Below are 26,222 nucleotides of genomic sequence, written 5' to 3' on the forward strand. Positions count from 1 at the left end.
GAACTTGATGAAACGATTGATGTGCTAGCTGGCTTGAACTGATGGGCTGGCACCAGAAATGTGCCAAAGGTCTCTGAACACATCTATCATATTTGACCTTTTAATTGCTGAGGTGGATTAAACATTTGAAATATGTTTTCCATGTTGGCAACTGGCACAGGCCTAGGAGGGTAACAAATCTCTAATGGAGGTTAACCATTCAGAATTTGAAAGAATTTGGTACATAAGAACCTAAATGAACATTAGCACATTAAAGGACTGTGATAGAAACACCAACATTTGTGGTCCTAAACCAACATTTCTTGTAAATAACAATAAATACACAATCAAACACAAAGTCCAGTGGTTCTAAACCAACATTTCTTGACAAAGATCATGTGGTAGGAGAAAGGGGTATGATAGGAGCTTTGGCAGAACTGGAAAATAAGAGCAAACGTTCACAACTCTTTGAGTAAAGCATGGATAGCAATCTTGGCAAGAATGTTCCTTATAATCTAAATCCAGGAGAATCTTCCCAATCATGGTACCTCACCCTCTAATGTTCCTCAGAACAGTTATACTGAAAATAGATAGGAACCAGAGGATACTCTAAGAAGTACTCCCAAAGAGGAAGACATGTAACAGATGTTTACCTGAGTGCAAAGGATTGCTGTCACTGATGGTGAGGGTATTAACCTAAAAACATTCTGTTTTTGTTAGGATGCTGGCTAATATTTAGAGATCACTAAGCAATTATGAGGTCCTTCATGTTTACTACGTGAGTTATATTGCATGTGACAAAATGTATTAAAGCCAATATTCCAGACAAGCACATCCCATGGTATACAAACCACTGCCTATGTCTACATTTGTTAAATCTTTCTTTAAAATCTTCCTCTTATTATTCCCCCACCCCTAGCTGTCCCTCTTCCTGTCTTTTTCTATAAGAATGTTATGCTTACTACCTCCTCCACATTGATTGATGGAATCAGCAATTGCCCATTTGTTATCAATTCTTTCAGCTCTCTGGTCTAAAAATTCTTTTCCCAAGTTTTTGCAATTCTTCATGAATACATGTTGTGACCTTAGTGGTTGTGTGTACACACACACACACACACACACACAAACACATGCACAGAGAGAGAGAGAGAGAGAGAGAGAGAGAGAGAGAGAGAGAGAGAGAGAAGAAAGAAGACAGGGCTGTTCCCATGGGATAAAAGCATCAGTTAGATATAAAATGTTCGAGTAAAGGAGGGAATTTATGGGTATTTCTGTGTTTATGTTTAACATACAGAGTAGTCAGTTTTTGAGGATCAGTTAGACTGGTTCTCCATTATCATGGACATAGAGAGGTATAAGACAGCTCTGAGATGTCCACCAGCAGCTTATTTACATCTGGCTCTAAGAATAGAACAGATATTAATTCTGTGAACTACTAAGAACTGGGTATTATTATGGGGAAAATGAGATGGACAGCTAAGCTTGGACTACATCGCATCCAGCCAGGCACTACCTTGTGGCTGTGGCTTCCCACAGTTCCCCTTTTTTTGTTTAAAACACAACAAGCAAGGGTAGAGGTCTGATCTCTGATGAACAAGGGACATTGCAATGGCCCCATGCCCAGTTATCAGCCAAGCTGGTGCCACACCCATCTGGTATCTTTTCTCAGAGATGGGATTATGATACCAACCCATATGCAATCAGACTTGCCCTCCATGAAGCCGCTAATAGCTGGCCTCAAGTGCAGTACTACCTCTTGCATCCTGAGCATGATGACTGCTTAGCTTTTAAGCACAGTTAACCAAGCCTGAGGTGACTGCCCTGCCTCCAGGGCTGTGAAGGCTTGTGCAATCATGGCGTTACTTCTCTGCTGTGTAACCCTCATCCTGCAGATATACCATAAGGCAATGTGACTGACTAGGATAAGCACCCCTCCCAGGGCACCCATTCCCACCCATTCTTTCAGGTTTGAGTGATCCATGTAGATAGTCCCTCTGCAACCAAGATGTCGACCTGGGTGGAATTCACATGCATGATGGAAAGTCTTAGGTCCTGCATTAACTTATCAAATTTGCCGGACCAATTGCCTAAAAGATACTGAGAAAGCTGGTTAGACATATTGGCAGCCACCAAATACTTTTGATATGGGACAGAGGTCACACATAGCCCCGTCATCTTCCTATTTGTGCCAACTGCCACAAAGTGTTAATCTGTTCCTGAACTAGATCAATTCATTGATTTAGGACCATAATACCTCCTTTTAATTGAGCATTAAGGGAAGATTGTACGTCCAAAGCAGTGGCTACATTCGCTGACAGGTTATTTAAGGCAGCTGCAGTTTGGACAGTGGAATGCATGGCAATGGCAGCCGTGGTGGCTCCCACAGCTCCAGCTGTAATGGCAACCACGATAGCAGCAGTGATTCCAAAATCTCTCCTCTGTCTAAAGAGGGTCATGGTGCTCGGGCTATCTACAGGAACGGGAACATACCTGGGCATTCTGGTCACAAGGGCCAAAGGAAATTTTACTCCATCCCAACATAAAGAATAGAAGCATACTTGAGGTGTACAATTTAGCATTCTCTCACTAGAGCTTGCAAAGGTGCTATTGCTAATCACAAACACAAAAGGAGGCCAAACACACATTGGGGTGGGTGCAAAAGACATATTCCTTCCTGGGGCTATCAACTTTACTGTGCTTTCAAACAAATCTGATGTATTCCATTGAAAGGAGGCATTTTCTACCATTCCTCCTTTAATCATAGCCATGGGGGAGAGATCAGTGCAGCTAACATTAACGCCACAGAGTAGCCAATGATCAAAAGGATTAGCGCCTCTACGTTGAGCTGGGTTTTGATAAGTCCAATTATACCCGGAAGATGTCTCATTAAAATATGTCCCAATTCAGGGGGGTAAAGGTAAAGTATCCTTTTAACACCCATGTAAATTGCCGAGCCTGACATCTTGTCCAAGGTAGTAAATACTCATCTCTCTGTCCCTTACAATAAGGAGCCCACCTGGGTAGCAGGGGAATAGTCGAGTTACCCCTCTCCTGGGCTCTAGGCCATCAACACCTAATCCAGGTGGCATTACTCTTCAAAATGGTTTCACCACATGGCGATTAAGAGCTTCCACCTGCGCTATTACAAAAGTAGCAGTTATTTCAGGGGTCTGGCTTGCTCAAACCACATTAGTCTAGAAGGAATTCACAGCTTTTTATTTTCTGTGGAAACAAAAATAGAAATCCTTTTCCCCAGTAACTTGTCCTTAGACTTAGATTTTGGAGTCAAAGCATTTTTAAAATACATAAATTGGATTGATCCAGCAGCATTTCCTTTAACAGTTGTTGTTTCCACAGTAATCAAACAATACCAAGACAATAAAATACCATCCAGTATCCAGATTCTCTCAGAATGCAAGAGCTCCTGAAGAGCGAGATAAATGGGTTGTGATATCGAATTCCCCATACTTTCACTTTTGGTTACTTTTACCTTGTCCGATCACGGAACTTTATCGCTCCTACCGGAGACCTTATTGCCTCTTTACTGAGGTTCATAACTTGGTCCCACCTTACCTGGGACTTTACCAGTCGACTACCCTGACTGCAGGAAGTTCTGAGCCATTCACCCATGGAGAGAGGTTCCACGTACGAGCCACCACTCGTTCGCATCTATCTCAGCCAGCAAGGAAACACAACCAGGACTCTTCTTCAAGCAGTTTATTCAGGAACCTTGTACATCGGCTTTCCCTCCTCCCAGCTCCAGCAAGCCTTTAAATATTCACTCACTGCCCAATCAGCTCATGCCACCTGGCAATCCCGGATAGGTCACAGAAGGAGGAAGCATACTAGATCCATCAAGCACTTGAAAATAAGGCTTGTTTACAGCTAAGCTTTGACTACCTGGCATCCAGCTAGGCTCCACCTTGGGGATGTGGCTTCCCACACTAAAATATTCTAAGTTCCTTAAGGGAAGAAGCCATTTCTTCACTACCATTTCTATCACTGTGAAAAGTGCCATGGGATTCTCATTTGGAATAAACCAGCTATTTTTTACTAAGGGGGTGACATTTTCTCAACACAGCACTCACATGGTTTCTTCAACCTGCAAGATTTCAATTCTGCAACGCCTTATAATGCCTGTGGTTTGGGGCTTTATAATTATGATGTGGGTCATTAATCTTGTAGCCTCCCTTTTTTATTATCTCTGCAATTGAGACAGAGTTTTTGTTACAGATTGCTAGCCTGTAGCAGTCAGTTGAGGAGATGAGACATCTCTGAGACAGATAACAAAGAAAAATGGGTAGCAAAATGGAATAGATTAGGTAGCTCCACAGAACAGTATTAAACAAGCCCTTCTGAGCACAGTCAGACCTCTCAGCATTTTCCTCCCAGTTTTCCATTAGCCATCAAGACTTAGTTGTTAAGGGACTATGTTTTGTGTATATGTGTGTCATGTGTGTGCATCTGTCTGTCTGCTCGCCCCTGTCATGGTCTCATGCTCTTGCTAACTACATATCTCCAAGTCCTCACATTTAAGTACAAACAAACAATCTGTAGTTAGTAAAGACACACCGTCTCTAAAAGGGTATTGCAAGCCTGAGGAATTAAATTGTGATTTTAAAATTGATGGAGGTTAAAAGGAAAGGGAAGCAGGTGCCGTTATAAGTAATAAGCCTAAAATGGCTCAGTGTGGAATGTTTTTATTAATCCACTTTTTGAAGTTCATACACAAAAAGTTCATATACATAGGAAACTCAAGGATAATGGATTAATAATACATTTAAAAAAATCTGATTCCATCAATGAGATATTTCAGTGTGGTTTCTTAGTGCTTAATACTAGAAAGATCTGGAAATGAGTTACTGTTTATAGATAAAAATACAGACAAATGGCTTTCTATGTCCCTGACTATACACATATGGTATTCTATTACAGAGTATTAAAAACAAATATAAACCAAGCAGTCTGTAATTAAGCTCCAGAATTTTATTTTCTAAAAGGAAACAATGCTTTTGTAATTATTTGAAAGATAATATCAGAATAATTGTAAGTTGATATGTGAAGGATTAAGTTGCAACCTACACACATTTTAATTTCACACTGTAAAGAGAAAACATGGCTCGGTATTATCATGAAAACATTCAAAGGAACATACTACTGCTGATTTGAATGATGGTGCCAGAGAAGATTAATAACTTTCATCATATATGAAGTGATATATTTGGGAGTCAACCCAGTAATATATGCTTGAAGGTCCAAACCCTTATTCAAAATAACCAAGTCTCTAATTAATGCTACCAGCGAGAAGAGAACCATCATTTTACATTAACGAGGAATGCAATCCTGAAGATACTGAAATACACATATACATAGGAAAAACAGCTTTATTTCATGTAGTACCTGGTTTATAATGGGATTAGAACAAATGTTGACATTTAATTGGCTTTAGGAGGCAAAGAAGGCAATCATCAGGTCAGGCTGTTAAGTGAAATAATGAGTGAAAGCAGTTATTCAAAGTCACTCATAAGATAGCTTATCTGGACTTAGAAAAAAGATGGCTGGGGACTTTTTTGAAAAAGTTGTGATGTATGTGATGAAAGAGATGAAAAGGACAGGAACAACTATGCCACATGTGAATGGCAAAATCATGAGAAATGTGTCCTTGTCCACACCACTATCTATATTAATAACTACATGTGTATTTGGTTATAGAATATTGTGGTAGTCAAATGATTTTCTGTTTCAAAAAAATATATAAACTGAATGTTGACAATAAATTTTAATTTTCCCCACTGACATAAGTAGGCAGATCCCTGTTGCCAACAACCATACCTATCTTTAGGCATTGTTTATTCTACTACAAATAAATGACAATATTTCCAATGTAATATGTGAGATTTAATGAACTTGAGATATGTAGTAGTGATGAATATCAGAGTTTACTCACTTTAAAATCATTTATGTATACTGAAGTAGTTTTTCCTTGTAAAGTCAATTTATTTACTTTTGTAAACATACACTGTATGTAATTTAGATTGCCAGTCTAACGCTCCAATTAATTTGAATTAATTCTATAGAAAACATTATAGGAAAAAAGAATTCTACATTAAAATATTTGTTTAATAAAGTATGAAGAAGTAGGAAAATAACAGCAGCAGATTGGAGGACCTACTTTTAAGATGGCTTTTCTTTTGTGCATTTTTTATCCATGCTTGCTATCTCTATTATGTATTTCTTTTACTTGTATTTTAAATAGAACTTTAAGAGAAATGTCACTGAATAATTTCCTCTCCACTTTTTTCTTCCCTACTTAAAAAGAGCACCTACAATTGGCAAAAGAATCACCCCTAAATAGAACATAATTTGTTCTTGCCCAGGCAGGAGAATTAAATAAGAGCTGCATAGAGCTACTAACAGCAATCTGGGTTCAAAAGCTCTGTTAGCAGGTCAGCAGCTTGCTCTCCTTTATTCTGCTTTCACCCTGGTCCCCATAGAGATAGGACAGCCCCTGTCTCTGCTCTGTGAAGCAGCCAGCAGTCTCCCTACCACCTCTGCTGAAACTCGGGGAATAAAGTGGTTTAGACAGCCAAAATAGGAGAGGGAAGGCACACGTTAGCATTCAAAGTGTCACAAGAACAAACTATTCAATGTTTTTGCTAAAAGTTTCATGTTACTTGTAGGCAGTTTTCTTTGCTTCAAGCTTTATTAAAATATTAAGTTATTGGAGGAATTAGAGAAGGGACATATAAGTCTAGAATACTACTGCAATGTGAAATTGAGTTCCTTAAAATCACTTTCACTAGAAACGATGGACTTGCATATGGTAATGAAATCTGTGACTGGTGGTGGCAGAGCAGGGCAGCCACAGTTATTGCCACACTCAAAACAAATCAGAAAGGATGCAATAGGGTAATATGAACTAGAGTCAGTGTAGCTATCATCCAATTCACACCATTGCTTGAAAATACCAAATAGGTGTTAAAATAGGTGCCATCTACAATTCATGCTTCACTTAAAAGAAAATCAACTTTGTGATGCTTGATAAATATCAACTTGTGGTACTTGATAAATCTTTTCATTCATTAATAACTCATTTGAATCAAAATGAGTTCTTTATCCACTCATGACGAGTCTTTTGCCTTATATAAATTCAACTGATTTTTTTTTTGAGATTGTAATTTAATTACAGTTCTTCTCCTTTCCTTCTCCTCCCTTCAAGCCCTCACATATCTGACTCCCTGATCTCCTTCAAATTCATGGACTCTCTTTTCACTAATTGTTACTGCATGCATATATATATATATATATATATATATATATATTTGTACATGCATATGTATTTTTAATATAACCTGGTGATTACATATAGTCTGATTTGGCAATGGACAAACAATTGCTGGATCTTCCCTGGGGAAGACAACCTTTCCTACTCCTACTTTTAATCAGATACCTGTAGTTACTTGTGAAAAAAATTTAATTGTTTTGTTAACCTACCACTTCTGATTATAGTCTTTATTATTTCAGGTTTAGAATTCTTGAGATAGTCTCAAACATAAGAACAAATCACATCTTTCTGTAATTAATTACTCATTTAATATATTTAATATATTGTCATTGTAGATATTTTAAATTAAAAATTTAAACATCAATAAAGGTATTCTTCTAAGGAGAAGAATCACAAGTTTCAGAGTAGCCTGGTTTATGAGACCTTGGTTCAAACAAAAATATATATTAAAAGGAAACTAATTATACCTTATATTCAATATTAATGCCAATATAAATACTGAGTTCCAGTCAATCTATATCCTGCAGAGTGTGTTCCCCAATAGAGTTTCCTAAACAGGATTCAGCACAGGAATCTTACAGTAAGTGAGTACTACATAAATGTACCTGAATGCCATCTTTATGTTCATTATTGAAGGAACATAAAAATATTGAGGATTTTTTGAAGTGCAAAAAGGACATAGAGATTGTTTGTCACTAAGTTCCAAATATCAATCATTTTCTATTTTTCTCAAACTCACTACCACAGCTTAAATCACATATTGACTCTCACACAAGATAGTGGGAGACTTTAATAGCCAATTCCCAGACTAAAACTGAACAGGGAAATACCTAAGCTAATGGATATTACAAACCAAATGGACTTAACAGGTATTTCCTAATGAGATGGATTCTCATTTCTATAAGGGGTTTGTTAGGAACCTAATATTAATATAGCATCTTGAATATCTAGTAATTATTAGAAGCTGACTTCACCAAGTGTAAAGAACAAAGACTGAAATGTGACTTATAGTGTCCATCATCCATTTGAGGACAAAGCCTCCACATTTCACCCAAACACAAAAGAAATATACCTTCGTATCACCATCTCATGGAAATTTCTTCAAAACTGATCTCATACTCAAACCCAATGCAAGTCTCTACAGACACAAGAAAACAAAAATAACTTCCCACATCCCATCATACCACCACAGACTAAAGTTAGATATCAATAGTAACAGAAAGCTTACAGACTCATGGAAACTGAACAATAGGTCAAAACAGAAACAGAGAAATAAATTTAATACTTTTTAGAATTCAATTAAATAAATACACAGGATACTGAAATTTATGGAACACACCTAAAGCTGTGCTAAGAGGAAAGGTCTTAGCACTAAGTGTCTACATTTAAAAAAATTAGAGCAATCCTATATTAATAAATTAACAGCATACCTGAAAGCTCTTGAATAAAAAGAAATAAGCATACCCAAGGTTAATAGAAACAAGAATAATAATTATTCAAACTGTGGACTGAAATCAATAAAATAAAAAAAAACTGAACAATAAAGAACAATGAAACATTTAGTTCTTTGAAAAAAATAACAAGATAGACAAACCATAAACTAACTAAAGGATACAGGGAGAATATCAAAATTAACAATTTCTGAAATGAAAGTGGAATTTAACAAGAGACAATGAGAAAGTACATAGAACCCTAAAGACAGACTTTAAAAGCCTATACCCCACAAAATTGGAAAATCATAAAGAAATATAGACATTTAATATTTTACATATTCATGCATATATAACTATAATAAAAACAATTCAATCTATGAGACTTTTAGATTAACCAAGGAAGATTTCCACTATACTATGAAGATCAAATTTCCCTGTTCTGGTACTAAGAAGTAAAATTAAGTATTGCTGAGAAATAAATTACCCCTTTCTAGAATTCAGAAATTGATAACAGTTTTTTAATTCGGTAGAAATTATTTTGTGTGTGAAAAGATGGTTAAGAAAAAGTCATCGTTTTGTAAGGATAGAAAAATTTAGCCTAATTTCCCCTAGACTCTGCCCCCTAGCAGTAACTAGGCAAAAGATCATTCTTGACTGTTTACTACAGGGCAGTTTAGGGACAGCACCTGTGAGTGAATGAAAACAGGAAATGAGCCTTGCCACACTACCCAGAAGCCCTAGTGAAAGCAGACTTCCTGGGCAAAGCGTGGGCTTGGATAGTTCAAATTAATTGGTCCACACTGGATGCTATGAGATGATTGGTTTGTGATGCACAGGCTTTGTTGTAATGCTATAAAAGCTGTATGAACACTGTACCCAGGGTTCCCAGTCCTCTACCCCACGTGGAGCATGCCTGCAGACCCCAGTGCACTGGAATATAAAAGACCTCATGTTTTTGCATCAAGACCGCTTCTCGTGAGTGATTTGGGGGGGGGGCGCCTTTCCTGAGTCGGGGCTTGAGGGTCAAAGCCCTCTGCGGGTCTTTCGGTTTAAAATGAAAACAAGATCTGTTTTGAAGATTTTGTTTTCTAGAGTCCAACAGTGCAAGCTGGTGTCCAGGAGAAACAAAAAGAATACCAGCGAGAGGTGTGCTGGGCTTACTCCTAATCATGTCCTCAAAACTCCAAGAGTCACTGACCTGGGACCCTCAACTGGGATGTAGCTACAAATGTCTGCAGATTCAGGACCCCACTCCTTTTATTTATTTATTTATTTACTATTATGTAATTTGAGTCTCATTTAGTTTTAGCTAAGGTTTACATTTTTACTGGGATTTATGGATACTGGATATATACATTGTAAGTTTTTGTAGAGTAAAAGGGAACATCTGCTAAATAAGATGAACTAGGCTTCCAATGGGGTGGTGGTGTTGCTCTTTAAGACAGCTGTCCCCACAGCATAGGGAAATACCTCAAGCTTTAACAAGAAAATTGACATTTTTCTCCAATATTTTCTACTGTTTGTGCTTTCACCTTGCTTTTTCCTATTTTTAAATTTTGAATTACTATTTTTACACATATCTCTACACATTTTATTCTCTCTCTCTTTCCCCTTTATTGAAATAGATTAATTACTTACATAATGTATGATGATTATGGTTCCTTTCGCCTTCCTCCCAGTTGCTCCCCACCTTGCCCCTATTTGGACCAACTCCATTTTTGTCTCTCATTTAGAAAACTCAGACTTCTAAGAGATAAGACAGAGCTCTAACTGGTAATATCTCGTCACCAGACCAATCTTCCACTACTGGAATTAGGTTACTTCTAATTGGGTTGTTGGCCATAGGGGTCCAACGGGAACATCCAAACAATGCAGGCTGCTGCAAAGACAGGCATTGCTTTCCACAGATTCAAAACACTTGTATAACTCATCAAACATGAAGAATTTGGGTCAGTGCCTACATAGATCCTTCACCTGAATGTGGTAAGTTCTTTGGAACAGGAAGATACTCTGGGTGCTACCAAAAGAGAAACAGAAACATCAATTGAGCTTCAAACTCTTTATTTACAATGATTACTGCCTGCAAGATAAGCTAGGGCAATGGCAGTACAAAGCTGTATCTGATTTGACTTAAAACATACTCAACAGGACCTTACGCATATCTGATACAGTTTAGATCTTCAAGAACCATACACTTCATATCCTAGGAGCCTAGGATAAACTGAATACTAATGGTCTAAAAATGATTCCTACTGATATTCTGCTCTATCCATTGATATATGCCTTATTCAGGTATTATCAGAGAGCTTCACTCTACAGCAGATGGGAACAAATATAGAGCCAGACATTTTATAGAGGAGACCTTGGAACACTCTTACAGGGATGTGACCACCAAATTCCTCCCCTCAGAACTCAAGGAAGCCCATGGAGGAAGAGGCAAAAAAGTAATAGCAATAGAATATGGAGGTTACAAAGAAAACAAGGACCTCTAAATAATTTTGTTACTAGCATTTTCTGGAAAGCCTGGTCCCAGATCCCTGTCAGTACCAAAATAAAACACAGAGACATGTATTAATTATGAAACTGTTTGCCTGTTACTAGCATTTCTTATAGGCTAGCTCTGTCTTAAATATTAACTCAGGAACAACATATATATATATATATATATATATATATATATATATATATATATATCATGGGTTTATCCTACCGAGAATGCCAGACTCCCATCCTCTCATCCAGAGATCACATAGCGACTCAACCTCGTTTCCCAGAATACTCTACCTCTCTTAGTCTCATCTACCATGCTTTCCTATAGGCCAACATTGCTTTATTCATTAATCAATAAGAGAAACATATTTACAGAATGACATCTCCCATCAATCAATTTGATCAAAGCTCATATGAACTCAGAGGCTGAGTGATGTAGCAAGCAGAGGACCTGCAAGAGGCTGCTTCAAGTTCTCTGTGTATATATAATGGCTTCCAATGTATTGGTATTTATGTGTCAATGTATTGGTATTTGTGTGTGTGTGTTGAGGAAATTCCTGTGTGTAAGAAAGAGTATGCCTTTTTTGGCTCATTTCTTTCTGTTGATTTGACTTGTCAAACTTTGATGTGAGAGTTTGATTTTTTTCAATCTTATCATATTTTGTTTTCCTGTATTCACTATTATCTGTCTAATTAACAGCAGAGCTGACACATGGAATTATAATGCACATTCTTACGTGTGCTACTTCATTTAATTAATATTTTGTTAAGACTATTGTATGCATCTTTATTAAAAAAAAAGAACACTCTTTGGGGAATTGAGAAAGTATTTTAGTATGTGAAATTTGTGAAAAACATCTGTTTTACAATGTTTTTCAAATTCCTACCTCTTGGCTTCATGTAAATTAACTTACATTTTCTAATGTGTTTTTCATTTCCCCCCAATTTAGGTTCCGGTTTAAAATATTTAAAAAATTCATGTAATTTGATTGCATGTATGAATTTACATAAATTGAAGTTGCCTATACTTGTCTTGATTGCATTTTAACTGTATGCCAAAGTCCAACATTAAAAGAGTACATGCATTTCATGTAAATAATAGGCCTTTTCTTATTTCAATTACATATCAAAAGCATTTCAACAAAAAATTTATTTCTCTTTTTCATATTTGTATTATGAATAAGTGATACATAAAATATACATAAGGATATATTTTGCAAAAGAGTAAGTTTTCAGAATAATTTGGAGGGAATGTTCATTACTGTTTGGCTATCCTTGGATTTTGAGACTCAAATATAATTTTTTTCCTATTTCTTGAATAAAAGTCTAATAATTGTTTGGGATTGCATAGGATCCATTTTCACTAGAGTAATTCTACCAATTCATGAGCATAAGAGTTTTTATTATTATTTTTTCTATCTTTTGGAATGTACCTAAATTTCCACCTTGAGTTTTCTATTGAGTTGTACTCTGTTGTTTTGTTGGTTTATTTTCAGTGTGGTTGTCATTCATACATAAGAAAGTGATTTTCTGTTTAAATTCTGTATCATTCTACTTTGCTCAAAGAATATATCATCTCTAAAAATTTTCTGTTGAGTCTTTAAATCTCATTTACAAATGGTGAACTCCTTTATCATTGATATGCCTTTTTATTTTCTTGTCCTGTTTTACCAATCTTAAGGTTTAAGCACTATTTTTAATTATGAATAGGAATGGAGAGTGGACATTCTTCCCTCTTCCTGATATTAGAAGAAATGCTTTGAGTTTTTCCTAATTTAACATGATGTTGACCAGAATTTTATCATATAAATTCTTTTGGGGGTGGAGAGATATACTCCTTGGATTGCTAGTCCCTTGATGTTTTTATTAGGAAGGGATGTTGGATTTCATTAAAGGCCCTTTCAGTATCTAATTACATACTGAATGATTTTTGCCTTTGAGACTATTTATGAGATGGACAAATTTCTTGATTTATATATGCTGAGCCACCCCTGTATCTCTGGAATGAAGCCTCAGGAAGATGATTTTTTTTTTTTGGAATATGATCTTGATTCTTGTCTTAAAGTATGATTAAGATTTCTTATCTTATAAGGAAATATTATGAACTAGAAAACTTAGCTCATAAAGGCTTAAAATAGGTGTAAACACACTGAAAGTACTAAGTCATTTAGTTTTGTTTACTTTTAATCACAATGGCAGGGTTTCTGAACACAGTTGTGGTCATATTTCACTGAAAAACATCTAACAAGCACATTGTTAGGATTGGTTACAAGAAAAACAATTAAGCACACAGGCAAAAAAAAGAATTCATCAGATTCCTAAAACTATGTGATTAAAGTTTAGAAACTTTTGAACATGGATAGATATAGTCTCCATTAAATTAAATAGTCTCTATTAAAATTATTATTTTCGTCAATTACAAATAAATGAACTGGACTACATAGTACTGACAACTATATTGTGAAAAACAGAAACCACAAATAATAACCATATTACATTTTTAGTTCATAGTAGCTTTTTAGTTGGGAGGAGGTAGGGGAGATAAGGTATTAGGGAAGAATTTACTTTCAATGAAAATTAAAAATATATTTCTTCATTTATTTATTCGTAATTATGACAAAAAAGTTATCACAAAATTTGTGATTTTAACTTTTAAATTTTGTACACCAGTGGTATTGAATTTATTCCCACATTTGGGCACTAACTCTTCAGAACTCTTTCATATAATAAGATGCAATTATGGGGCAGCTACGCAGCAGACCCCATTTCCACTCCTCAGACTCTGGATAGCTACACTTTATATTTGGTTACTTCAAATACGATCATTCAAAGTGGACTATCTCAGTGGATTCAGTATTGGAGGGATCACATAGTGTTTATCTTTTTTCATTGTGTGTTTCTTTTATTCCAGTAGCAAAATGCAACCATAGAAAACTAGTATTAAAACAACAGTTAAGTCATTATTGTCAGATAAAATATTATACAGTGGATGGAATAATTTACCATCTAGAGCTGCAAATATAATAACATTTTGACAAAAATAGATGGCTAATATGTAATGGACCATTGCTTATGAACCCAGTCTGCATTTTTAATTTTTGCATCTGAAATTTTTGCATTCAAAACAAAAAGTGCAGTCACAGTTGCCTAATTATAGTCACAACTGTCCAAATTAGCCCTCCAGAAGAAGAGCACAAAGCGATACCATCTGTGAAAGTGGACAAACCCCACAGACCTTTCCTGCTTCAAGCCCTGTATGGGGTTGGGCAGATTGCCCTCTGGCTCCTGGCTCACACTTTATTCTTGCATGATCTCATTTATGCCTTAAAGGCTAGTCTTTTTGAGAAGCTGTGAATCAGCATGCCTTTCCCCCATTTGACCAATACAACCCCTGCCCCATAATATATTCCTTGATTATGGCCACCTAATAACAGTAACCGTTTCTAAGTCACATCTTTCCCATTGTTAGCACAAGCAGATTAAAATAAATGTGAATGAAATTTTACGCGATAGGTAATTTGAAAACCACAAAGACAGAATTTCATACAAATATCTGTTGAAAGATGACAAGAAAATTATGTCACTCTACTTCCACAAAAAGGGGTTTTAGCCTTTTATTAAAAACAAAGCTGTCAGTTTTGATCAAATACAGTCATATTCCACTATTATTTTATTACAACCATCATGAAATTTAATAATTGTCCCTTGGAATTTGATTTCACATAAAAGCGTCATAACACAATCAGCACTATTGCAAATAATTATGAAACTACGTGGAGAGTTATGATTTCAGGTGGGAAATACATAATAATAGATTGAGAAATTTAAAACCCCAGTTAATACTTGACAAAGATTCAGTTCTTATACAAATGTCAGCAATAATAAATGTGTGACAACAATGTATACTTTATAAAAATGAAGGAGATTCCATACATAATCATGGCAGATGTTTTAATGATAGCTCAGATACTATTTACTTAACATTTCATCTTATTAAATAATATTCATGTTAAAAAACCTCTCTCATAGAGGTAGTATTATTCCTTTAAGAAATAGAGAATTCCATAGTTTATTTCTGATTATAAACTAAGAAGATAAAAGTGTTTCTTGTATATAAACTCTATAATGACTCATGTTGCATTATTATGAATTGGTTTTATTTTGCTGCTGGCTTCTCGTTTTGTTCTGTTTTCTTTGAAACAGGGTGTCTCTGCATAGCCCTGGCTGTCCTGGAACTTGCTTTGTAGACCAGGATTTCGTTGAACTCAGAGACCTGCCTGCCTTTGCTGCCTGAATGCTGGGATTAAAGGTATACACCACCACAGCCCAATATTGCCAATAGGGCAAAGAGAGTAATTAAAAGAATGATGCTGGACAGCAATTTGCCAGATGACATACATATCTGTAGGAAGAAATAACTGAGTTTTTAATTGATTCAAATGCCAAAATGCCATCAGTGGCATGCTGAACAAGAAGTTCACTATAACATAGGGTTAAAGCACATTAAAGCATCAGAGAGGATGATATGGGATGTTGAAATTGTTCAGCAGATTGAGGGTAGACCTCAAGTTTGATGACCTGATTTCCATCTCTAGGCTCTGTATGTTGGAAGAAGTGAAATGATTCACACAAGTTGTCCATAACCTCCATGCATGTACCAGTGCACATATAGACAGAAACACACACACACACACACACACACACACACACACACACACACACACGTAAATACACACATGTAAAAAACAGATGATAAGATAATGCTACTCACATCCGGAGCTTCCATTTGTTGACACCAGTGTCATGTTGGAAGGCCATGGGTTCCGGACAATATCTTGCCAGTGTATGGTATCAGCATAACACAGGAATTTGTTCTGGTCTACATAGACCCCACCATTTAGAATTTCTGTATTGGAAACAAAACCAACCATCGATTTGTTTCTTAAAATGTTAGCTAGCTAACAGAAACACATTGTTCACATTATTTTCAATGTTAGACACATTTTGTGAGTCAGGATGCTTTTAGAAACATTTTCATTGATTCACTTATCTTGATTTCAACATGTCAAAGGGTTGAAAAGTACAGACCAAAACTACAAATAATTCTAATATACATAAACAAGTCTTCAATATTTTGATAGAGATATCTGTAACTTTACCCTTCATTTATAATAATATCACTTGTAATATTTCACAATGTTCTACATTGATTTAATATTACATATTTGGTATTGGAGATAATTATTACTTTATTTAAGTATAATATATTAGAATATGAACTAATTAATTGAACTCTTGTTTTTTTTTGATTAGCCATTACAATATTCCAAAATATTATTTCACTTCCATGGTCTGTGTAGTCTCAAGACTTTTGAGACACTCTTTCAAATGTGCCTTCCTTAGGACTTATTCAACCTGATATTCACTACAGCCTACTATTAGTAACAAGCATAAAGTAAAAAATGAGGATTAAATGTTCTGTTAAAAAATATTCTCTCCCATCTGAAATGTTACTAATAGATTGGTCAATAACACAAAGTGAGATGTTATATCATTTCTGTTATGCACTGGAACCTGGAAATGAGATAAAAATCCATGAAGGCTACTTTTGACTTGATTGCCTATTACACAATTAATAGCCATTATCTGAAGTAGTCTCCAGGGACAGTATATGATGTCATATAAGGATCCTCCTTCACATACTTCTAGGTTATTCAGAAAGGTCAAAGTAGTCCCTCCAAAATATTATTTTTAATTAATTACTTTATATTTTATGTAAAATAAAAAATAAACAAAATATTATTTTAAAGAAATTAGATATACAAGTAGTGCCTTCCTGCCTCAAATCTCCTATAGTATTCCTCTGTAGTCCAGTAGATAAATAATCTTAGAATAATTATATGATGGTTTGCAAAGCTTTCACCTACAACTACAAACTAAGGTTTAAAAACAAGTAACTGTCTTTTTTAAAGCAACAGTATGCAGACGCGAGTAGGATCAGTTACTATTCTGAGCCTGTTTCCTTCCATGAATTTCTATGTGTTCATATTGTTTACTGTACACAGGATGGTGATGATATATATATCTAAGGCATATGGTCTGATGTGCAGTCAGAATAAGACAGCATAGCAAACAGTAGGAACTCCCTGGTGTATGCTAATACATGAATGGATAAAGAAAAAAATATTGTTCATACAAAATGGTACTTTGTTCAGCTATGAAGAAAAAAATATTATGTCATGTGCTGAAAATGCAACTAGAAATAATGATGTTAAATGGAATACCTGATTCAGGGAGATAAATATCAGATATTCTTTCTTATGTGTTGAGCTTAGTCAAGAAATTACATACATGTATTTTGAGAATATAGGTAAAGAAGAGCTATGGGGAACAAATGGGTTTTATAGAAGGTGTGCAAAGACTAAGGAGAGTAAGAGTAAAAATAATAGAAGTATATGATGTGGTTGTGTAAGATATCTATGAAATTCATTGTTGTGTATAATGAATATAAGCCATTAATATGCACTAAAATAAATAATAACTGTATTTTTATGTTAAAAAAACCTCTCTTGGTACTTTATGAAAGACAGAGCAAACAGCAGCTTTAGAACATAATGCTAACCAATAAATCCCAAACAGTCAGAGTGTAATAGTGTGGAAAGAGAGGTGTGCTCCTTTGTAGCCTTGACAACCATCTCCCTGTAGAGTTCTTCAAGGTGTTTTTAATACTGTTGTTTTCTCCTTTTCATATACCTAATCCCAAGCTAAATATTTAAGTGTTTTCTTAAACCAGAGTAAAATGAATGAATGAAGAAATATGTAACAAGAGAGTAGCATCTGCTGATGCAACATTGGTGGCACATTTAGAGATGCGCTCTGCATGCATAAAATCCTCTAGATTAATTTACATTTTTTCAAAGAGTTCCACTTTCAAACTCAGTTCCATTCCCATCATCAATCTTTCCATTGACTGTTGGTTCCACTTCTTGAAGAGGAGAAAAAAAAAAAAAAAAAAAAAGAAAAAGAAACAAAGAGAAATTAGATCATCTTTCTGCTTCTAATAACTAGTTATTATTTTTTTTTGTGACCCAACCATCCAAACTTCATCAGAGAAGAAGGGAAAAGTAAGGCTGATTGTGTAAAGGATTTCTGTATTAATGTTGAGTATCAGGTTTCTATGGGGAAAATGTGCACAGGTTGTATACTAATAGCTTTCTCATGAAACACTGTGTGATACTCTTCCACTCTAGGGATAATTCTTCACTAGGTGAAAGGAAAGAATATTCTGACTGCTATTCAGGAAATGAAGGTTATTTTTCTGTCTAGATTTGAAAAAGTTCTACTGGAAAAAAAGATGAAAAGAATAAGGTAATAGCTCAAACATTCAAACATTATGGACAAAACAACGAAAACGAAAGAACCAACCTTAGTTTCGAGGAGTCACATTTTAATTCAAACTGTCACATGGAAGAAACATGCTCTTTATTTTCTACTTCTATCTGGATATTCTTCAAATAGAATCAGAATGTATTATGATGAGTAATCTCATCAAATCTCTTCTTTTGCAGAATTAATCTACTACTATTATTAACATTTGTTTCTTAGAAATATTACATTGGAGAGGTTGGTTTTTTTCTTGGAAACAGGGTACAGGAAAGAGACAATAACAATTTAAAAACAAGCTTACAGACTGAAGTTTCCAATCAAGACACAATCATGATCAATCTAGATGGTATTTTTGCCATGAAAGACCTGAAAGCCGGCTTCCTACAGTAATTCTGTTAGGATAGTTATACATATACAAAATAGTTACTTTGTTTTAGCCATTTTACCTTTATAACATATACCTTTCTAGACTTTCAAATATTTAAATCCCACAATCAGAATTAATAGGTTTTCATTTATAGAAATATACTAATAAACAAAAATAAGTTTAACATTTATATGAATATACTAATGAATATATGATATCACATTTTTAAAATGCGTCTACCATAATATTTTCAGGAAACTGCTATGAGCAGTGATTAAGTGTGTCAAATAAGTGAAGAAGTTCAAGGCAATCACATCCCACTGTATTTACAGTATGTTGTGAAAATTAAGTAAATTAAGAAAGACACAAATAGATTCTTCATAATTTAATCAACTGGCAGAGTAAAAGCTTTGAGCTTTCTTACTTTAATATAGCGTATGAATCTATTTCCAGTAATTTTTCAAGACAGAGCTGACTCTGATGTATGTTAAAGTTATACTAGATATGGCATTCTACAAATGAAAGTATCATTCATTATTGAAAAATCCCATTAAACACTTAAATATATTTGAGTCTCAAACTTTTCTCACTAAATACTTAGAGGTCAAGTGAAAGACAGAATATTTTCATACTTAGAGTAAGTAAACAACTTGTATTACTGCTGGAATACATAAAATGGGATTGTGATGTGTGTGTGTGTGTGTGTGAATGTATATATGTATTTTATGGTATTTAAACTTAAATATGACTAGACTTAGTGAAGTTAAAGGACATGGTTCATAACTATATATAACTTTGCTTATAAAACCAAACATAAGTCATGTAATGTCATGTCAATATTAATCAGCGAACTTCTGCTGTATCTTCTACATTTAATTTGCATTAAGACTCAATAAAGTTAATGATGAAAGTTCTCCTTTCCTGTAAAACAATGTATCTCATTTTATCTGAATCTGTGTTTAAGTCAGGAACTACTTCTGTTTGTCAAACTTGTCTCCCAGTATTGGGTATTGTAGGAGATTCATAACAGCTGTTTCCTAAGTTGAAATCTATAGACAGTAGAATTTAAAGACTATAAAGTAAATTAAATACAAACATAAGAATGTTATTGTTAGACTTCTTGTTAACTGAAATGAAATAAATTGGTTTGTATAAAATGTGCATACATAACATTATTACTGTAGGGATCATGTTTGCCATTTACAAGTCACTTTAAAACATTTTAGTGGTATTAAAATTCCCACTTTATCCATCCATACTTGTTATTATTTAATACATGAATACTGATGTGTTTGAGTTATTGTATTTGATCCAAATTTCTTTAAGTTTACACAAATTACCTATCATATACGTTCGAAAAACCTAAAATTATGCTGTAATACTAAAGTGCAAGTCTACCTGATAAAGCTTCTGAACTTATTTTTAAGAAAATAGAAGGTGCTGATATGACGTTTGAAAAAGAATATGAGCGTCTTACATATTCAAATCCTAAAACACTGCCCATTGACAGTTTCTTTTTTTTTCATTTAAATATTCTTTTGTTGGTCTAATGAAGGCAATATTTTTGTTATTCAAATAAATTCTTTTGTTATCCACTTTCCCGAAACTAGTTATTATAGTGGATTGCCAGATAGTTACTTTTGATAGAATCATTGGCATTATATAAATATATTCTTTCAAATTAAATGTGGTAAAATAATTTGTCACTGACCTATATGAAATAATCTAATTGTGATGTGACATCCTTACTAAAAATACAGATGAATGTGACCTCCTGGTAAGTTTAGGAAGCTGAAAGTATTTCTGTAACCCAATGTATTAGTTCTAATTGCTACAGAAAAGTGACCCTCTTTCTTAAAAAAAAAAAAAAGTATTATAATTCTAAATGCAGTTACCCATATGCCATATGACTCTGTCTCATTACTAGTACTGGTAGTAAATATCACTCAAAGAACTATTAAAAACAATAATATAATAAAACTCTAATAAACAGGAATGAAATAATTTACATCAATCCCTGGCTGTCCATCTAAATGTATCATTTTGTAGAAGTACATCATATAGGTCAACTGTAGAATGAAAATGACAATAAAAATACACTTGTCTAGTTACAGTGCCATATGACTCTGTCTCATTACTAGTACTGGTAGTAAATATCACTCAAAGAACTATTAAAAACAATAATATAATAAAACTCTAATAAACAGGAATGAAATAATTTACATCAATCCCTGGCTGTCCATCTAAATGTATCATTTTGTAGAAGTACATCATATAGGTCAACTGTAGAATGAAAATGACAATAAAAATACACTTGTCTAGTTACAGTGCAGACAGCCAAATAATTTATATATTAGACTTATGTTACCTATTGAAAATAAAGCATACAACCAAGAAGTCAAAATCCAAAGTCACACAAAGGCCATTTTCAAAATGAAGCTGCCCAAGCATTTATGGAACTTTTCAGAAACAAAGCAATGCATCTTTCTCACTGTCATCACCTTAAGCCACAAAGTCTGTTGGCAGATAATGATACAGAAGTAATATAGATCACATCATCCACCTGTAATAGTTAATACATCATCTCCGGAGTGGACTTGGTCCATGGATCCCTGTATCTTACCCAAACCCAGACCTTTCAGCTGGGAGCACAATGAATTGCTGCTACCCCACTGGGTAAGCCCTCAAGGTTCATTATTAATAAGCTGAGACTCAAAAGGCTAATGAGAAACTGGTGCTTGAGGAGACAATGGCTCATTCATCATCAATCAAGCTTTGAAGTTTTTATACAGATGATTTAAGGAGAGTTGAAGTGTGCAAAATTGAAATGTCACATTTGTATTAGGAGGGGGGGTAGAGGGTGATAATGTAAATGAGTGATGCAACCCTCTATCTTTCAGCTCGGTGATCAGAGTCAAAAGCTCATGGATGCGAATACCAAACGTGAGGTGGTAACAGTGGACAGTTTTTCAAGCAGGGCAAGGCAATTTAAGGAGGAAATTATTAGACCCATTGGCTGAAAACTCAAGTTATAATAGAAAATATGTGGAGGAATACCTCCATTTCAAGAGAACAGAACTAAGAAATGTTGCCACGGTGTTCTAACATACTAATAATGCTTCAGCACACACAACAATTCAGAGTTTTCCTTGTTTCTGCTTGAGTACAAGCTCTTTGGAGTGGTTTTCTATGAATAACAAGTTACATAGAGGTTAGCTATCTTTTATAGCACTATTTTAACAATAATTTGACACAGAGATCATGCTCTCATACCTTGTTTATTATTTTTGGATGCTTTTCTTATCTTTCCTATATTGCTGTGGTTTCCTCAGAAATTAAAAAAAGTATGATGGTCATCATTCTTTGTTTATAATTCCTACATCATGCCAAGAATATGAAAAAAGTCTTGGCTAACAATACATCTCAGTGAGAAAATTTGCTTTTGTCAAGCCTTGTGAACTGAGCTCATCCTTGCATTCCTAAAAACCGACACTGTAAAGAGAGAAAACTGATTCCTATTAATCATTCTCTGACCTCATACTCTCACCCATTAAAGAAATTAAGATCGATCAGTAGTTACTTCATTTCTTCACACTTAATCAATCATAATGTCCAGATGAAAGTTCCTCACAGTTTTTCATTCTATATCCACCAATTCTCCTTACCTCAGATATCACCATCTCATAATACCTGCCATATGAATCCTTGCTGAATATTAAAATATTGATACAATTTAGCATCTGAGTAAATAGAAAGGGTGCTTTGTAGGTGGCTAGGTAGATTAGATAATAAACAAATAAACCTTCTAATATCAAGGTTTGAAGTATACAGGAAGGAATTAATACTGAATTTAGTTGATGATACAAAACAAATTTAATTCCTAGTTTTGATTCAAACCTCCATAATAGGATTATTGGAACTGTAGTACCAATCAAACATTGATTCTGTTTTAAGTTGGACAGTTATTTAAACAATAGTTAACTATCTGGTATAAATGAAGTTTTTGTTTTCATGTATTTACATTCATATTCTATTACTCATTAATAAATTGGAGAGTACCTTAAAGGAGAAAGTTTTGACTTTATTTTATATATTTCTCTGGGTATGTGATTCAAGGATATTACAAAGCATACAATCAGGATCCTAGATTCCAGTCCATCTTATTTCTCCAACCTTTCAATGTAAAAAGAAATCATCAAAAGGAATGAATTTGTGTATGAAGCCTATTAGTTATGATTAGGAACCTTCCATGATCAATTATATTCTGTTGATCTGAATTAAGTAAAAAACTCACATACAGCAGTAGGGAATCAAATTTCTTCCCTTACTGTCAAATGAACAACTGTATATTATACTTAAAAATTCCAAATAGTGGTAGTAATAGGGAGATAAAGAGTTGTCATACAACTAATATCTACATATCATTTTTATACCTTTTTTTCTTTTTGCTCAACATCATGGCTCCAAAAATTCATCTGCCATTTTGCATTCATTGCTGCACAATATCAGGTGTTTCCAAGTCTGTAGTGATAGGCAATGTATACTTATGTCATTTGGGTTACTATTATACATACTGTATTATTCTAGAATACTCCTTTGATCCAAAGCTATGAGCAAATATATTTCAGGTGCATATTTGGAAATGAAGCTCATGAGATATAGAGATTAGGTTTCCAAAGCTATCTTATCAAATCTTACTTTTCATGAGTATACAGAAGTCCATTTGCTTCAGAATTTTAAACTCTCCTTATGTATTGTTTTAGTTAGGTTTTCTTATTTTTGTTCCTATTTTCTGATTGTCTATCTGGTTGGTATGCATATTAGTCTTTTAATTTTAATTTTCCAAAAAATTTAACATAACTTAAGCACCTTAACTATTATATTCAAAATATAATTTTAAGGGATAAGGGGATCCATCTCTAACTCTTAAAAAGGGTATTAGTGTGGTCAAAACAGTTACAAAGGACAGAAAACTTAACATCTATCTGACATTATTAGCAAACAAATAGTGTATCATATGCCATTCAAACAATTCTTTTGTAAGAAGGGCCTGACTCACTCTTAAAACTATTCTGTAAAAGATATTAAAAGTTTAAAAGTATATGATACTATATTGACAAAAAATGGATATTTGTTGATGTGTACCCAGATTTATAAATGTAAATACTGCTGTGATAATAATTATGGGCACATTTCAAGGTATATAAACAGAAAACACAAAAGATTTAGTGGCTTCTTGATATTGAAATAAAATACTCCCTTACATAAAGCTCAAATGTTTCTATGTTGCATCCAGCAGAAATCCTTCATTACAGAAAACAATCCTCTTAAATAACTGTTCCAAGTTTCTAGATCATGTAATTGCTTTGGTAGAAAAAAAATAGCAGAGTTCAATGTTTTCATTTCCAATAAAGGGGGAAGTCATATTAGTACCAGAAATGATTTGTTCCTTTTATTTACAAGCTTTAATACAATAAGCCTAGGATATACTGCAAGGTCACTTTCAAATATCTCACCTACTATATTAGTTTGTATCATTTTAATAACTCTTCTCACAATGTGTGATTTCTTCACTTCTTTAGAGTTTTTATAAAGGATGATTTTTCTAGATGACAGTAATAACCGCATCAATGTCTATGTTTGTTTCTGGCAAGAATAAACTTGCAAATAAAAAATAAAGCAAGAAAAGGAAGAATTAGGAAATATTATAAAATGATTATTATATTTTAACTATATCAAGATTTTTAAGCCTATAAAAATATTAAGGATAATGTGAATTGGGAGCTTGGATGATTCAGAAACAAAAGCTGCAAACATTGAAAGCAAAAATCATTAAAAAATAAGGAATGAAGTAATTCACAACAAAATACCATACTGTTTCTGTTTCTGAAATACTGTAAAAAGTCACAATGAGTAAAGATATTTAAATATATTTTGTAACTTTTAAATTTTATTATAAAATTTACATATTATAAAATACATAAAAATATTAAATGTCAAAATTAGCTAGACTCAAAGTATACCCAGTTCAATGAACTTCTATAGTGTAAGAAAGGAAGCTGAGACCTCATGTTTAATTTAATGGAATATATTTTATGTACTTCTTTGGAGAAAACTAAGAAGGAAAAGGTGTTTGAACAAGGGTGGTGATTCTGTGCGCATGTTTTAGCTGTCAAAGCATGAAATTCCAGGTGCTTATATGACAAAAGGACAGACAAATATCTTTGTACTTTATATATGAAAAACAAGGTAATATTTAGAGATAGGTCTTTTAAATATTCACACAATAAATGTTTTTAAACTACAGATTAGGTTTTCTTGTTTATTAACTTCATGTCTATTGATTCATGTAGTACATAATTCCTTTTATTTCTTTCTACTGATTTAAATGATGCTGGAACATGTTCAAGTGCTTTTCCCATATAGCTCAGGCATAATATCTTTGCTACTTCTTCACTGTTGATATCAGACAAATTGTTTAAAATTTATTTTCTATCATCTATGATAATTGGAAATTTTAATATTCATCATTGGATTGCAGCGTTAGAGATAATGCATATAAAATACCTGGGAGGGATGAAAAGAGGGAAAGGGAACTGGGATCAATATGTAAAATAAGAAAAATAAATAAATTAAAAAAGAGAGAATTAGGTGTACTTGGATTGCAAGTGTTACTAGGAAAATATAACCACATTGTGAAACCTTTTACTTTAAAATATTTTGCTATAATTTCCATTTTGCTTTTCTTGTCATTATTTGATATGATGATCAATGATAATGTATTTAGATCAATTCTTTTATAGATTACACCTATGATATCACTAACAGAAAGGTCATTGTAACCACTAAGTATATGAGCATTCAATTATATTTCCTTTGAGATGTTAAAATATATATAAAAAATACCATGATGTTTAGAGGTTATATGTATTTCAAAACAGTTTATCAGTGCAGTTTAGGGGATTCTTTTATCTGAAAACTAGTTATCTTGAGGACCAGATGATAGATTCTGTAACACTTTAGTGCTCTCACACTGTGTAATCCTGGATACCTATTGAATAAGGCTCTCAGTCATATGTTATCATTTCTGTAACCACATTCTGTGACCACATTGTAAGCTCCCTCTTTTACTTCAGCTTGGTCCTTGGTTCACAGGTCATAAGGTATGTACTTACAGTCTCCCTATGAACTTCCCCTCCACGCTTTAATAAAACCAAAGTCGATTCCAAAAGCCCAGGGTAAGTAATCCAAGCTATCTCAAGGCCAGGATCTGTCCTCCACC

General features: G+C 34.0%; 1 protein-coding gene across 1 annotated transcript in view; it reads right to left on the bottom strand.

Annotated features, from left to right (window-relative positions):
- Nucleotides 1–26,222, bottom strand: part of Erbb4 (erb-b2 receptor tyrosine kinase 4) — a 1,004,487-nt gene that overhangs the window by 322,990 nt on the left and 655,275 nt on the right. The window contains exon 4 of the mRNA XM_051190418.1: nucleotides 15,959–16,093. Coding sequence (XP_051046375.1) covers nucleotides 15,959–16,093 — 135 coding nt within the window. The remainder of the gene's footprint in view (nucleotides 1–15,958; nucleotides 16,094–26,222) is intronic.

The sequence above is a fragment of the Phodopus roborovskii genome, unplaced genomic scaffold, assembly GCF_943737965.1.
Source record: "Phodopus roborovskii unplaced genomic scaffold, PHOROB, whole genome shotgun sequence".
Classification (NCBI taxonomy): domain Eukaryota; kingdom Metazoa; phylum Chordata; class Mammalia; order Rodentia; family Cricetidae; genus Phodopus; species Phodopus roborovskii.